General features: G+C 44.9%; 1 protein-coding gene across 2 annotated transcripts in view; it reads right to left on the bottom strand.

Moving 5' to 3' along the window:
• The window catches only part of LOC116372116 (calcium-binding protein 2-like), a 45,879-nt gene that overhangs the window by 10,196 nt on the left and 19,249 nt on the right, over window positions 1-16,434 (bottom strand). Inside the window, exons 1-6 of one of the 2 annotated variants that reach the window (XM_031821219.1) lie at window positions 14,160-14,254; window positions 13,327-13,539; window positions 2,757-2,787; window positions 921-1,055; window positions 569-678; window positions 241-388 (exon numbers count right to left, since the gene is read on the bottom strand). In XM_031821219.1, coding sequence (XP_031677079.1) covers window positions 241-388; window positions 569-678; window positions 921-1,055; window positions 2,757-2,787; window positions 13,327-13,539; window positions 14,160-14,189 — 667 coding nt within the window. In that variant the 5' untranslated portion in view covers window positions 14,190-14,254. Of the gene's footprint in view, window positions 1-240; window positions 389-568; window positions 679-920; window positions 1,056-2,756; window positions 2,788-13,326; window positions 13,540-14,159; window positions 14,255-16,434 lie in introns of those variants that run through there. The other variant, XM_031821218.1, reaches the window with a different exon arrangement.

The raw sequence follows: 16,434 nt of genomic DNA, 5'->3' as shown, positions 1-16,434 counted from the left end.
TTCTACTCCTCTTCACACTCTTTCCTCCCGCTCCCTTCCCTCCACCTTTCTCCCCTCCTCACTCACCCTCTCTCCCTTTTCAAGTTCACCAAATCGTCTCCTTTTCTCTTCCCTCTTCCTGCTCTCTCCCCCTCCTACTCCCCCCCTCTCCCATCCCCCCTAAAAGTCCACAAAACTGTCCCATTTTCTCCTCCCACTCTCCCCTCACCTTCTCCCCCTCATCCTACACTCTCCCCTCACCCTCAAAGTCGAGCAGGCCGTCCCCGTTGAGGTCGACATCTCGGAGGATCTCGTCGATCTCTGGTTGGTTGAGCTGCTCCCCCACCAGCTTTTTCATGGCCTCCTTCAGTTCAGCCAGGCTTATCTGACCATCCCCGTTAGAGTCAAACTGGAGAAGAAGAAGGAGGAGGAGGACAGGAGGAAGTAAAGTGAGGTGAGGGAGAGAGAGTGGTAGAAAGGGAGGGGGAGAGGAGAGATTAAATGGATAGAAAGAGCAGGTTAAGAGAAAATAACTTGTCATTTCATTTGTGTAAACAGATATAATAAGATGAATATTTTCTCTCCGTACTTCTTTGAAAGCATCCCTGAGCTCCTTCACTCCAATCATGTCTGCTGTCTCTGCCAACATTTTAGGACCCATCAGCTCCACAAAGTCCTCAAAGTCCACTCTGCCGCCACCTAGATGGAAACAAGAGTCATTACAGAAATGGTCACAGGGGTGATGAAGAGCTGAAGAGCGAGCTGAAGAGCTTCAAATACTATACACAGAGGGTATGCCCTTGCTTCCTCTGGTTAATGTGTGTGTGTGTGTGCTGCGTGCGTGCACACTCACAATGTGTGCATGTATGTCTTTACATCCGTGTGTGTGTGTGAGTGTGCGTGCGTGCGTGTGTGTGTGTGCGTGCGTGTGTGTGACTCACAGATGTTCTGGCTGAGTTCGATGAGCTCCATCTCTGTGGGCATGTACCCCATAGTCCTCATGCACTCTCCCAGTTCCTTACAGCTGATGTAGCCATCTTTATCCTTATCAAACTCCCCGAACGCCTCCTTCAGCTCTGCACAGGGAGGAGGGGGATGGGGAGAGGAGAGAGGGGTGAGGTGTTGAATAGATATGAGAAAAATAGACATTGTTTCTTATATTCATTTTAGACTCTTTGACGACAAGCCACACCCATATTTGCAGGAAGTAGGAGGGATGAGGGTGCTGCAGCCCCCCTGATACATTTTGTTTTATACAATTGGGAACAAGGTCTCTATTACTCCTGTATGAGCGTGTAAAATATCCTGCAGCCACATTAAAGTATCTTTCAGTTTGAGGGAGGACAACACAGTAGAGCCAGAACACTGGGATTTATTGGTGTTGTCTGGGAGTAAATACAATATGTTGATAATATGAGTGGAGAGAGAAACAGGGACAGGGGGAGGATCACTGTGTTGACTGAGAGAAACAGGGACAGGGGGAGGATCACTGTGTTGACTGAGAGAAACATAGACGGAGGGAGGATGACGGTGTTGACTGATAGAAACAGGGACAGAGGGAGGATGACGGTGTTGACTGATAGAAACAGGGACAGAGGGAGGATGATGGTGTTGACTGAGAGAAACAGGGACAGAGGGAGGATGACGGTGTTGACTGGGAGAAACAGGGACAGAGGGAGGATGACGGTATTGACTGGATGAAAAAGGGACAGAGGGAGGATGACGGTGTTGACTGAGAGAAACAGGGACAGAGGCAGGATGACGGTGTTGACTGAGAGAAACAGGGACAGAGGGAGGATGACGGTGTTGACTGAGAGAAACATAGACGGAGGGAGGATGACGGTGTTGACTGAGAGAAACAGGGACAGGGGGAGGATGACTGTGTTGACTGAGAGAAACATAGACGGAGGGAGGATGACGGTGTTGACTGAGAGAAACAGGGACAGAGGGAAGATGACGGTGTTGACTGAGAGAAACAGGGACAGAGGGAGGATGACTGTGTTGACTGATAGAAACAGGGACAGGGGGAGGATGACGGTGTTGACTGGGAGAAACAGGGACAGGGGGAGGATGACGGTGTTGACTGGGAGAAACAGGGACAGGGGGAGGATGACGGTGTTGACTGGGAGAAACAGGGACAGGGGGAGGATGACGGTGTTGACTGGGAGAAACAGGGACAGGGGGAGGATGACGGTGTTGACTGATAGAAACAGGGACAGAGGGAGGATGACGGTGTTGACTGGGAGAAACAGGGACAGAGGGAGGATGACGGTGTTGACTGAGAGAAACAGGGACAGGGGAGGATGACTGTGTTGACTGAGTAAAAACAGGGACAGAGGGAGGATGACGGTGTTGACTGAGGAAAAACAGGGACAGAGGGAGGATGACGGTGTTGACTGAGAGAAACAGGGACAGGGGGAGGATGACTGTGTTGACTGAGAGAAACATAGACGGAGGGAGGATGACGGTGTTGACTGAGAGAAACAGGGACAGGGGGAGGATGACTGTGTTGACTGAGAGAAACATAGACGGAGGGAGGATGACGGTGTTGACTGATAGAAACAGGGACAGGGGAGGATGACGGTGTTGACTGAGAGAAACAGGGACAGGGGGAGGATGACTGTGTTGACTGAGAGAAACATAGACGGAGGGAGGATGACGGTGTTGACTGAGAAAACAGGGACAGAGGGAGGATGATGGTGTTGACTGAGAGAAACAGGGACAGAGGGAGGATGATGGTGTTGACTGGCTTTGTGTAATGTCTCTCATATCTGTACCTTCAATCTCTTCTGGCCGTAGATCTCTGTCCTGCAGGGTTTAAATTGGAGGGGACACACACAGAGTGACAGACACAGTGTGTTAGCTCGCACGGACACAGACACACACACAACGATAAGGACCCTGAACATACTGTAGTGTAGATGAACAGAAATACACACACACACAATGACTGACAGAGAAACATCCTCATAAAAACAAAGAGAACTGCACATCTTTGATTTAGCTCCATCTGAATGTTGCGGACTGAACTGGACAGGTAGTAAAGCATTTCATATGGACTCATTAGATATGGACTCATTTGATATGGACTCATTTGATAGGGAATCATTTGATATGGACTCATTTGATAGGGAATCATTTGATATGGACTCATTTGATAGGGAATCATTTGATATGGACTCATTTGATATGGACTCATTTGATAGGGAATAATTTTAGAGTGAGAGATGGCATAATCTTAAATACAGAGGATTCATTCACAACTCTCTCACGCATGTTACCTCCCTCCCTCTCTCCCTCCCTCATCTCTAAAACCCCATCAATTCATGTTACGCAGCCAGACCGGCGATTTGTTACAGGATTACACAGCATGTGATCTGACTGGCTTTAGCAACCCCTCAGTTCGCTCAACACAGTCCTATTCCATCCCCTGTGATTGGCTGCACTGCTCTGTCTGTCAGTGGTAGGCTACATCGAAGCTGTCATGTCCCAAATCGCACCCTATTCCATGTATAGTGCACTACTTTGACCAGGGCTCATCAATCCAAAGCAGTGTACTATATGGGAAAAGGGTGCCATTTGGGATGTAGTCAGTGTGAGGTAGACACAGGCAGCGTGTTAGAGGGGATCAGTTTGTTGCAAGGGGATTTGTAGAGTAATCAGTGATGTTGTGCAATCTGACTGTAGTCAGTCTCAAACACACAGTAGGTTCTGCCAATGACTGGACACACACACGCACGCACGCACGCAGGCACGCACGCACGCACGCACGCACGCACGCACGCACGCACGCACACACACACACACACACACACACACACACACACACACACACACACACACACACACACACACACACACACACACACACACACACACACACACACACACACACACACACACACACACACACACACACACACACACACACAGTGGGTTCTGCCAGTGACCAGGTATGCATTTCACTGTTAGTCTACTTGTTGTTTACTAAGCATGTTACAAATAATATTTCATTCATGTGACAAATAACATTTCATCATGCAGCCAGGCTCATAGGTCAAACAGATTACAGGGCCAGAGTTGCCATGCAGCCAGGGTTATAGGTCAAAACAGATTACAGGGCCAGAGTTGCCATGCAGCCAGGCTCATAGGTCAAACAGATTACAGGGCCAGAGTTGCCATGCAGCCAGGGTTATAGGTCAAAACAGATTACAGGGCCAGAGTTGCCATGCAGCCAGGGTTATAGGTCAAAACAGATTACAGGGCCAGAGTTGCCATGCAGCCAGGGTTATAGGTCAAAACAGATTACAGGGCCAGAGTTGCCATGCAGCCAGGGTTATAGGTCAAAACAGATTACAGGGCCAAAGTTGCCATGCAGCCAGGGTCATAGGTCAAAACAGATTACAGGGCCAGAGTTGCCATGCAGCCAGGGTCATAGGTCAAACAGATTACAGGGCCAAAGTTGCCATGCAGCCAGGGTCATAGGTCAAACAGATTACAGGGCCAAAGTTGCCATGCAGGCAGGGTCATAGGTCAAACAGATTACAGGGCCAAAGTTGCCATGCAGACAGGGTCAAAGGTCAAAACAGATTACAGGGTCAGAGTTGCCATGCAGCCAAGGGTCATAGTTCAAACAGATTACAGGATAGAGTTGCCGGGCCACAAATGGAGATGAGGAGATTTGGGGTGTTTAGTACAAGGAACACGTGCACATACGCATGCATGCACTCAGAAAACCTTTTTTAATATCACCAAGCCTGTACAGCCTCAGTCCTAAACCAGAGATTCTTCTGTAGGATATATGTTACAGTAACGTATTGGGTCCTAAACCAGAGATTCTTCTATAGGATATATGTTACAGTAACGTATTGGGTCCTAAACCAGAGATTCTTCTATAGGATATATGTTACAGTAACGTATTGGGTCCTAAACCAGAGATTCTTCTGTAGGATATATGTTACAGTAACGTATTGGGTCCTAAACCAGAGATTCTTCTATAGGATATATGTTACAGTAACGTATTGGGTCCTAAACCAGAGATTCTTCTATAGGATATATGTTACAGTAACGTATTGGGTCCTAAACCAGAGATTCTTCTGTAGGATATATGTTACAGTAACGTATTGAGTCCTAAACCAGAGATTCTTCTGTAGGATATACAGTTGAAGTCGGAGGTTTACATACACCTTAGCCAAATACATTTAAACTCAGTTTTTTTGTAAAAATTCACTGTATTAGGTCATTTAGGATCACCACTTTATTTTAATAATGTGAAATGTCAGAATAATAGCAGAGAGAATGATTTATTTCAGCTTTTATTTTTTTCATCACATTCCCAGTGGGTCAGAAATGTTCACACACTCAATTAGTATTTGGTAGCATTGCCTTAAAATGTTTAACTTGGGTCAAACGTTTCGAGTAGGCTTCCACAAGCTTCCCACAATAAGTTCTGTGAATTTCAACTCCTGACAGAGTTGAGTCAGGTTTGTAGGCCTCCTTGCTCACACACGCTTTTTCAGTTCTGCCCACAATTTTTCTATGGGATTGAGGTCAGGGCTTTCTGATGGCCACTCCAGTACCTTGACTTTGTTGCCCTTAAGCCAGTTTGCCACAACTTTGGAAGTATGCTTGGGGATATTGTCCATTTAGAAGACCCATTTGCGACCAAGCTTTAACTTCCTGACTGATGTCTTGAGATGTTGCTTCAATATATCCACATATTTTTCCATCCTCATGATTTCATCTATTTTGTGAAGTGCACCAGTCCCTCCTGCAGCAAAGCACCCCCACAACATGATGCTGTGCTTCACGGTTGGGATGGTGTTCTTTGACTTGCAAGCCTCCCCCTTTTCCCTCCAAACATAACGATGGTCATAATGGCTAAACAGTTCTATTTTTGTTTCATCAGACCAGAGGACATTTCTCCAAAAAGTAGAATCTTTGTCCCCATGTGCAGTTTCAAACCATAGTCTGGCTTTTTTATGGCGGTTTTGGAGCAGTGGCTTCTTCCTTGTTGAGCGGCCATTCAGGTTATGTTGATATAGGACTCATTTTATTGTGGATATAGATACTTTTGTACCTGTTTCCTCCAGCATCTTCACAAGGTCCTTTGCTGTTGTTCTGGGATTGATTTGCACTTTTTGCACCAAAGTACGTTCATCTCTAGGAGACAGAAGGCGTCTTCTTCCTGAGCGGTATGACGGCTGCGTGGTCCCATGGTGTTTATACTTATGTACTATTGTTTGTACAGATGAACCTGGTACCTTCGGGCATTTAGAAATTGCTTCTTTTGATTTTCCCATGATGTCATGCAAAGAGGCACTGAGTTTGAAGGTAGGCCTTGAAATACATTCACAGGCACACCTCCACTTGACTCAAATTATGTAAATTTGTCTATCAGAAGCTTCTAAAGCCATGACATCATTTTCTGGAAATTTCCAAGCTGTTTAAAGGCGCAGTGAACATAGTGTATGTTAACTTCTGACCCACTGGAATTGTGATACAGTGAAATATAATCTGTCTGTAAGCAATTTTTGGAAAAATTACTTGTCATACACAAAGTAGATGTCCTAACCGACTTGCCAAAGCTATAGTTTGTTAACAAGAAATTTGTGGAGTTGTTGAAAACAAGATTTAATGACTCCAACCTAATTGTATGTAAACTTCTGACTTCAACTGTATGTTACAGTAACGTATTGAGTCCTAAACCAGAGATACAGTGCTTTGCAAAAGTATTCATCCCCCTTGGTGTTTTTCCTATTTTGTTGCATTTCAATCTGTCATTTAAATAGATTTTTATTTGGATTTCATGTAATGGACATACACAAAATAGTCCAAATTGGTGAAGTGAAATTTAAAAAAATGACTTTACTGAAAAGTGGTCCATTCTTATGTATTCACCTGTTTGCTATGAAGCCCCTAAATAACATCTGGTGCAAACAATTACCTTCAGAAGTGACATAATTAGCGAAATAAAGAGTTCTAACCGAGGGAGTTTTCTTAGGATATACTCGTGTTTTCAGTTCGCTGCAGCTAGTGACTGGAACTTGCTGCAACAAACACTCAAACTGGACAGTTTTATCTCAGTCATTCGAAGACTCAATCATGGACACTCTTACTGACAGTTGTGGCTGCTAAGTGTGATGTACTGTTGTCTCTACCTTCTTGACCTTTGTGCTGTTGACTGTGCCCAATAATGTTTGTACCATGTTGTGTTGCTACCATGCTGTGTTGTCATGTGTTGCTGTCTTGCCATGTTGTTGTCTTAGGTCTCTCTTTATGTAGTGTTGTCTCTCTTGTTGTGATGTGTGTTTTGTCCTATATTTATATTGCCCCCGTCCCCGCAGGAGGCCTTTTGCCTTTTGGTAGGCCGTCATTGTAAATAATAATTTGTTCTTAACTGACTTGCCTAGTTAAATACAGGTTAAATACAAATGAAAAATAAATACAGTAATGTTTTGAGTCCTAAACCAGAGATACTTCTATAGGATGCATTGAGTTTGGATGGTGGAGGATAGTAACAACACAACTGATGCTGAGGTGATGACGCAGCCATAATAAGCAACATCTGTTTGCTAAAAGTAAAGGCACAAATCTCTCGTTCACAAACTCCATCAAGTCCATCATTTATCTCAATGATATCAAAAGCTTTGTCATTCTTTCTGATGAATGTCAGAAAGATTTTCCCTACACCCGCAAACAAGCATTTTGCTCCACCCGCAAACAAGCCTTTTGCTCCACCCGCAAACAAGCCTTTTGCTCCACCCGCAATAACATCTGCTAAGCACGTGACTACTAACATGTTATTAGAATGATGACCCGAACGTCAGTGTTAATACTATGATGTAATCTAAATGCACAATGGCTTCTAATTCACAGCAATTGAGAGATTTGCTCTACTTTTGTTGAAACAATTTGCCTAAGCATACCCACTTTCTCCCAGCCGTGTGCTTTCTAGGGTGGCTGGAGAGTTTGGAATGTGTCCCAATGGCCTTGTTTCACATGTGTTCTGTCTTCTGCTCTGCTCTGTGACTGACAGCCAATGACATCACAACCACATCACCAGGAATAGTAATACAACAGGATTGGATTAGAGTGAACAGGAGAGAGATTATATGCATGCTAAACAGTATCAAGATAAATTACTAATGATGATAGGCACTATGCTCATCAAGATAAATTACTAATGATGATAGGCACTATGCTCATCAATATAAATTACTAATGATGATAGGCACTATGCTCATCGACTTGTTTACACACAGACACACACAATTGTATTTAGACTTTCACCTTCCAACCAAGGTGTTGGGGCTTGGTTGGACTTATAGGTTCAAATCCCCAGCAATACGCATCATCATAGCTCTTATGGGTTCATATCCCCAGCAATACGCATCATCATAGCTCTTATAGGTTCATATCCCCAGCAATACGCATCATCATAGCTCTTATTGGTTCATATCCCCAGCAATACGCATCATCACAGCTCTTATAGGTTCATATCCCCAGCAATACGCATCATCACAGGTCTTATAGGTTCATATCCCCAGCAACATGCATCATCATAGCTCTTATCGGTTCATATCCCCAGCAATACGCATCATCACAGCTCTTATAGGTTCATATCCCCAGCAATATGCACCATCATAGCTCATAAATCCACTCTGGACCTACAGACACCTCCAACTGGTCTCAGACATGAGATCAGCTTTCCTCTCCATTTCAGAGAACAGGGGATTGTAGGATTACATAACCAGTACTTTGTGTTCCGTATCAATAGACTATTAACCCTTATGCCATTCTAACTCATAATTCCATGAGTGGTTCAAATGGTCCGAATCCCTTCCATTTACCCTCCTCGCCTTTGTAGCTTTTAGGTCAAACCTTTGTAGAATAGGTTCTAATGATCTGATCGATTGGCAGCCCTGTATAGATAGCAGTACTACACTCTCTGGTTGGTTCAAATGGTCCATCGCTTTCAAATTGACAATCCCTGCCCACATGCCTCTATGCTGGCCTCCCATCAGCATGAGGGATGGGCGTTCCTGAAACTGTTCTGTGAGTCACATCGTTTGGCTGCCGAACGGCTCTTCAGAACCGTGAACACATTGAAACATCTCTAACGTAAAGTATGCTACCATTATATCAGACCGTTATATGCATATTCAAATGCATTGTTTACCTGGCCAAAGTGTTAACGTAGATCTGCTGCAATTTTTGTTACGCATTGCTAAAATGAGCGACCAGAATGACGTGCTCTCCCTGCTATGTATTGTTTCTGCAGTGAGGATTCACCCTCTTTAGATAATGTTGTAACGTTAGATAATGTTGCTGTAACGTATCTGCAGATAATCATTGTTTTGAGCTCATAAAGCAGTAGCAGCAGTATGCAAATCAGGGTGCCAAATGAACGGCTCTTTCACTAATGCGATTCGATTTCCAACGTTCATCAAAAAAAGCTGTTGGTTCATGAAATACCCATCACTAATAAGCATCTCCAACTCATAATGACAGAATCAAAACCACACCATCTCCCCACGTGATATTTCTCCTCAACAGTCCATCTAAGGACAGATCCTCTATCAAGTGCTAGCTCGTCAGTTACTCTAAGTACCTGGCCCAAATGGGAAAAAAACACCTAGCTAATAGTACTTAGCATTAGCCTAGCATAGCTGCTATCAGGAAATTACTCCCCTATGTGTGTGATTGTGGCTGTGTACAAAATGGCACCATATTCCCTATGTATTGCACTACTTTTGACCAGAGCCCTGGTTAAAAGTAGTGCACTAAATAGGGAATAGGGTGCCACTTGGGACTGAGACAATATGATCTCTTCTCACTCGAACAAAGACATTAATCTGGAATAAGAGGCCATATCAGACGCTGCTCGCTCGGTGAGCAGGAGATGAATCCATCATCTAAATTACAACGTTGAGGAACAGGCTGAGCACTGACCATGTCATCGCCACACACTCTGTCTTCAACAGCATCTACAGAACAATCTGTTCTAGGACTTTGTTCTCTTTTATCTTTGTTTGTTCTACTCAAAATGTAGAAACTTTAAGGATTTTATCTCGATCAAGTCCTTTCTGGGTATCAATTAAAGGGATCCTTCAGGGTTTTGGTTCCCTTTATCTACTTCCCCAGAGGCATCTCAACTCGTGGATACCTTTATCTACTTCCCCAGAGGCATCTCAACTCATGGATACCTTTATCTACTTCCCCAGAGGCATCTCAACTCGTGGATACCTTTTTTCTGTATGTCTCTGCGTCCAGTATTAAGGAAGTTAGAGGTAGTTTTGCGAGCCAATGCTAAGTAGCGTTAGAGCAATGGCTGGAAGTCTACAGGTACAGCTAGCATGCAGTCATTGCTTCCTTCAAACTGCATGCAGACATAAAAATGGTATACACAAGGTCATCTAACTCTTGGGAAGTGCAAAAATCCCTACGTATCCCTTACTGTAATTGTTTTTAATTCAAATGATCAAAAAGTGGCTTTTTAGCTAAATGACGTTTCTCAAGCAATACTTTTGCTAGGAATGTCTGGGAGTGGTCTGAGCAAGGGATATAATTGAGACAAATGGGAGGCAAATGTAACCTGAAAAATAGCTGTTATCGGGCAGTGAGGTTTGAATCTCCCTTTGCTATTGGTCTATTAACTTAAATCAACTGGTGATGTCACCAGGCAGGCCAAAAATCCAGCCATTCAAAACAAGCAGAATTTTCAGGTGCTCTTTTCAAACAGTTCTTACACTAATTGGACATTATCATCATTGATACAATTTCACAGTATTAATCCCACTGGGAGATTATAACATAAAACACAGCAGGATGTGGTCTACCATAGAACGTGTTGCTTGCTAAAATAATGTGGCACGGTGCTCTATATGTAAAGAAAATGACTAACAACAGTTTATAGCAGATTCAATGGATATGGGACACTCACAGGGTTGGCAGATGATCTTTGGTGGAGATGATGTAGAAGTGGTTTCCTCCAATCATGCTGCTCAGAATGAAATGGTGATGATGATGTCACAGGGGAGATGCTGGTGTCATAGAAATATAACCTAATATTGAGTGGATAGTATCAGAGCTGTGGATAGGATCAGTGATGTGGATAGGGTGGTGAGTGGATAGTATCAGAGCTGTGGATAGGATCAGTGCTGTGGATAGGGTGGTGAGTGGATAGTATCAGAGCTGTGGACAGGATCAGTGCTGTGGATAGGGTGGTGAGTGGATAATATCAGAGCTGTGGACAGGATCAGTGCTGTGGATAGGATCAGTGCTGTGGAGAGGGTGGTGAGTGGATAGGATCAGAGCTGTGGATAGGATCAGAGCTGTGGATAGGATCAGTGCTGTGGACAGGGTGGTGAGTGGATAGGATCAGAACTGTGGATAGGATCAGAGCTGTGGATAGGATCAGTGCTGTGGATAGGATCAGAGCTGTGGATAGGATCAGTGCTGTGGATAGGGTGGTGAGTGGATAGGATCAGAGCTGTGGATAGGATCAGAGCTGTGGATAGGATCAGTGCTGTGGATAGGGTGGTGAGTGGATAGGATCAGAGCTGTGGATAGGATCAGAGCTGTGGATAGGATCAGTGCTGTGGACAGGGTGGTGAGTGGATAGGATCAGAGCTGTGGATAGGATCAGTGCTGTGGACAGGGTGGTGAGTGGCTAGTATCAGAGCTGTGGATAGGATCAGAGCTGTGGATAGGATCAGAGCTGTGGATAGGATCAGAGCTGTGGATAGGATCAGAGCTGCAGATAGTATCAGAGCTGTGGATAGGATCAGAGCTGTGGATAGGATCAGAGCTGTGGATAGGATCAGTGCTGTGGATAGGATCAGTGCTGTGGATAGGGTGGTGAGTGGATAGGATCAGAGCTGTGGATAGGATCAAAGCTGCGAATAGGATCAGAGCTGTGGATAGGATCAGAGCTGTGGATAGGATCAGTGCTGTGGACAGGGTGGTGAGTGGATAGGATCAGAGCTGTGGATAGGATCAGAGCTGTGGAATGGGTGGTGAGTGGATAGGATCAGAGCTTTGGACAGAGTGGTGAGTGGAAAGGATCAGAGTTGTGAACAGGGTGGTGAGTGGGTAGGATCAGAGCTGTGGATAGGATCAGAGCTGTGGAATGGGTGGTGAGTGGATAGGATCAGAGCTTTGGACAGAGTGGTGAGTGGAAAGGATCAGAGTTGTGAACAGGGTGGTGAGTGGGTAGGATCAGAGCTGTGGATAGGATCAGAGCTGTGGACAGGGTGGTGAGTGGATAGGATCAGAGCTGTGGACAGGGTGGTGAGTGGGTAGGATCAGAGCTGTGGATAGGATCAGAGCTGTGGATAGGGTGATGAGTGGATAGGATCAGAGCTGTGCATAGGATCAGCGCTTTGGATTTGGTGGTGAGTGGACAGGAACAGAGCTGTGGATAGGATCAGAGTTGTGGACAGGGTGTTGAGTGGATAGGATCAGAGCTGTGGACAGGATCAGAGCTGTGGACAGGGTGGTGAGTGGATAGGATCAGAGTTGTGGACAGGGTGGTGAGTGGATAGGATCAGAGCTGTGGATAGGATCAGAGCTGTGGACAGGGTGGTGAGTGGATAGGATCAGAGCTGTGGATAGGATCAGAGCTGTGGACAGGGTGGTGAGTGGATAGGATCAGAGCTGTGGATAGGATCAGAGCTGTGGACAGGGTGGTGAGTGGATAGGATCAGAGCTGTGGACAGGGTGTTGAGTGGATAGGATCAGAGCTGTGGATAGGATCAGAGCTGTGGACAGGGTGGTGAGTGGATAGGATCAGAGCTGTGGACAGGGTGGTGAGTGAATAGGATCAGAGCTGTGGACAGGGTGGTGAGTGGGTAGGATCAGAGCTGTGGACAGGGTGGTGAGTGGATAGGATCAGAGCTGTGGACAGGGTGGTGAGTGGATAGGATCAGAACTGTGGACAGGGTGGTGAGTGGGTAGGATCAGAGCTGTGGATAGGATCAGAGCTGTGGATAGGATCAGTGCTGTGGAATGGGTGTTGAGTGTGGATAGGATCAGAGCTGTGGATAGGGTGACGTTTGATGAAGGGATCATGATGGTAATGATATTATGGGATGGATGTAAGATCTTGGTGAACGTACAAGCTCATATGGTGTTACACTCTTTTAAAAGTTCCGTCAAGGACCACAGAGAACTGTCGATTTGTTCAGACAAAATGTCTGAAATCGATAAATGGATGACTATTATATCAGTATAGTATGTAGTTTACATTAGTGCGTGCGTGTGTGCCTGACTGCGTGCGTGCATGCATGTGTGCGTGTGTGTGTGTGTGTGTGTGTGTGTGTGTATCTCTGTAAGGTTACATACGAGCTGGCTCTGAATGAACGCCTCTCTGAGGAAGATGCAGGCGGGGCCCACGATGTTGTGTAGAACGGTGCAGTTCTGGACCACAGCACACAAAGGCTCCTCAAACACTCTTCTCCTTTCATTTTCCTCCTCTTCTTCCTCCAGGGCCCCCACACCCCCCGGCATTGCCGCCGCAGCCAATGGGGCTCCGCTCCCCTCCGAGGGCAATACCCCCTTAGGGAGGGGAACCAATCAGATCGATTAACCAACCACATGCCAACCAATCAGAATGATCAGAAAAGGTGTGTTAAGCCAATAAAAATGGCAGGTGAGTGAAGCAGTTGTTCAGTCCTGTTCCTTATTGTTCTAAGACACACTAGGCTGTAGACCAGATCACTAAAGTAGCAATGCTTCCTGGTTTCAATCATTCCTAGCAGCGTGTATGAACCAGTATGCTGTCACTAAAGTAGCAATGCTTCCTGGTTTCAGTCATTCCTAGCAGCGTGTATGAACCAGTATGCTGTTACTAAAGTAGCAATGCTTCCTGGTTTCAGTCATTCCTAGCAGCGTGTATGAACCAATATTCTGTACAGTCATCTCAGTGTCGTCAATGCTAATAAACATTTAAAAAATGATATTTCTGATTCAGCTAAAAGTCAATGTGCAAGAAACAATGTAGATTTTTTTGAAGTGATGCACATTGCAAGTCTTAGAAAGGTAACTTTCACACCGCCTACAGTAAAAAAAAGAAAACATACATCTGTCTCTCTCACATCTATAGAATCAATAGATCTCCAATACTAAATACCCAAATAATCTAAACGACAGTAAATAATTGAGGAATAATCCCTTACCTTCCTCATTTTGCTTCTCTTATTTCCCATCAGCTTTTCTTTTTCTCTGAGTCCTCCTCTCCTCCCCCTCTCTTTCCCTCTGTCCCGTGCCCCGTCCCTCTCCTCTCCCTCCCTCTCCCTCCCTCTCTCCAGTTAGCTATTACATAAACTCTCCAGCCAAAGTCCTGGTCCAAACCTAAAGTTCTAATCTATCCCAGAATTGAGCTCTTCAGCCACCAATAGAACACTACTGATGTTGATGATAATCAAGATGATAATCCAGCCAATGAGGTCCTCCTAACTGCTGAATCAATGATCCGATTGGTCTATTGAGAGACTAGGTTGCCATGCGGTCGCCATGTGTCTCTGGTCAAAGCTCCTTGAATTGGTGGAAACCCTCACACATGGTGCTAAAGTCAGGATAAATTAGGAGAGCAAGGTGATGCTATAGTCGGTTATTTCTCTCTCTCTCTCTCTTTCACTCCATTAATGTTCCCTTGATTACCCTTCAATTTAGTCAATATCAGCCCTTTACCGTTCTTTTCCTCACTCACTCACCCTGCAAATCACCAGTTTGACAGAATTGAGAGGGAGGGGGGGGGAGAATTACAGGGGAAACGGGATGCCTTTTTAATCCTCAACATTTCAGATTAAAGGAATAGAGCGATGGGACTAGTAGAAAATGAGGGATGGAGAGGAGGAGATGCCAGAAAGAGGAAAGGGAGGGATAGAGAGGAGGAGATGTCAGAAAGAGGGAAGGGAGGGATAGAGAGGAGATGCCAGAAAGAGGAAAGGGAGGGATAGAGAGGAGGAGATGTCAGAAAGAGGAAAGGGAGGGATAGAGAGGAGGAGATGTCAGAAAGAGGAAAGGGAGGGATAGAGAGGAGGAGATGTCAGAAAGAGGAAAGGGAGGGATAGAGAGAAGATGTCAGAAAGAGGAAATGGAGGGATAGAGAGGATATGTCAGAAAGAGGAAAGGGAGGGATAGAGAGGAGGAGATGCCAGAAAGAGGAAAGGGAGGGATAGAGAGGAGATGTCAGAAAGAGGAAAGGGAGGGATAGAGAGGAGATGTCAGAAAGAGGGAAGGGAGGGATAGAGAGAAGATGTCAGAAAGAGGGAAGGGAGGGATAGAGAGGAGATGTCAGAAAGAGGAAAGGGAGGGATAGAGAGGAGATGTCAGAAAGAGGAAAGGGAGGGATAGAGAGGAAATGTCAGAAAGAGGAAAGGGAGGGATAGAGAGGAGGAGAGGAAGGAAGGACATGTAGAGATACTGACAGGACATAGACTATAGGAAGAGTTAATTCACCAGGAAGAAGAAAAATAAAGTGGAAAGGAAAGAAAGGATATGAGATGAGTTCATTGTAGATTGGATGGGAGAAAGGTGAGGCTGGTTGTCCTCTACACAAATACTGTTGTAGCTACTTCAGTGAACAAACGTTTTGCCTTTCCTAAAGCCTTTTGATAAGAATCCTCATGTGACTATTGTCATAATGTCATACTTCACTTGATCTAAAGACTTGCTGTTATAAATGACCAGACATGGTGTAGGGGTTAAGAATCTCATGTATTTAGTGTAATAATGTGGGGTTAGTCATGTTATTGTTGATCACCTGTCAAAGAAACCTGTCTGTTATGAGTTTGACTTTGGAGCGTCAGGATTATTGGTTTGGCGCTGAAACCTTTTGATGTGCATCTCCACAGGGGCATTCTCAAATTGCATGTTTGTCCCCCCCAGTTTTATCATTGCACTGTGATACAAAACTGGGTTCCGGTGTGCTTTAGGACCATGCGGACGCCTCAGAGAGCAGTTATGCCTCCCCATTTCTAAAACCAAAGTTGCACTGGTGCGTCTCCAGTTAATATAGCTCTTTCTGTGGGCGCATTCAGTGATCACAAGTTGCAGGTATAGTAGAACAAAATAAATGTCAACAATGATCTTTTATTGACTCATTGACGCAAGAGGGTTTGGTCCATTTCCTGCTCATAGTTGTGACGTCAAATGGAGGCAAGGGTTTTTACGGTAAGGGTTTTTACGGTAAGGGTTTTTACGGTAAGGGTTATTGTGGTAGTAGCTTATTCCCGGGGGAATGTTGTTTTAAATCATGTGAACACCATTATTGAAAGTGTGGTTTGATGGTAACATGTATGTTTATGACCTGAATGTGTTTGTGTTCCATTTTCATACCTTCATTGAAGTTGATTGTCAATTAGGTAATTGGTAGGGTTTGCGATGCATTCTGGGTAATGGGTATTGCTACAAGAAGCAAGCCATTGTTTGAGAGAGACAGGCAGGATA

This window comes from Oncorhynchus kisutch, unplaced genomic scaffold (assembly GCF_002021735.2).
Source record: "Oncorhynchus kisutch isolate 150728-3 unplaced genomic scaffold, Okis_V2 scaffold3927, whole genome shotgun sequence".
Lineage (NCBI taxonomy): Eukaryota > Metazoa > Chordata > Actinopteri > Salmoniformes > Salmonidae > Oncorhynchus > Oncorhynchus kisutch.
This window is presented reverse-complemented; position numbering and strand designations above follow the sequence as displayed.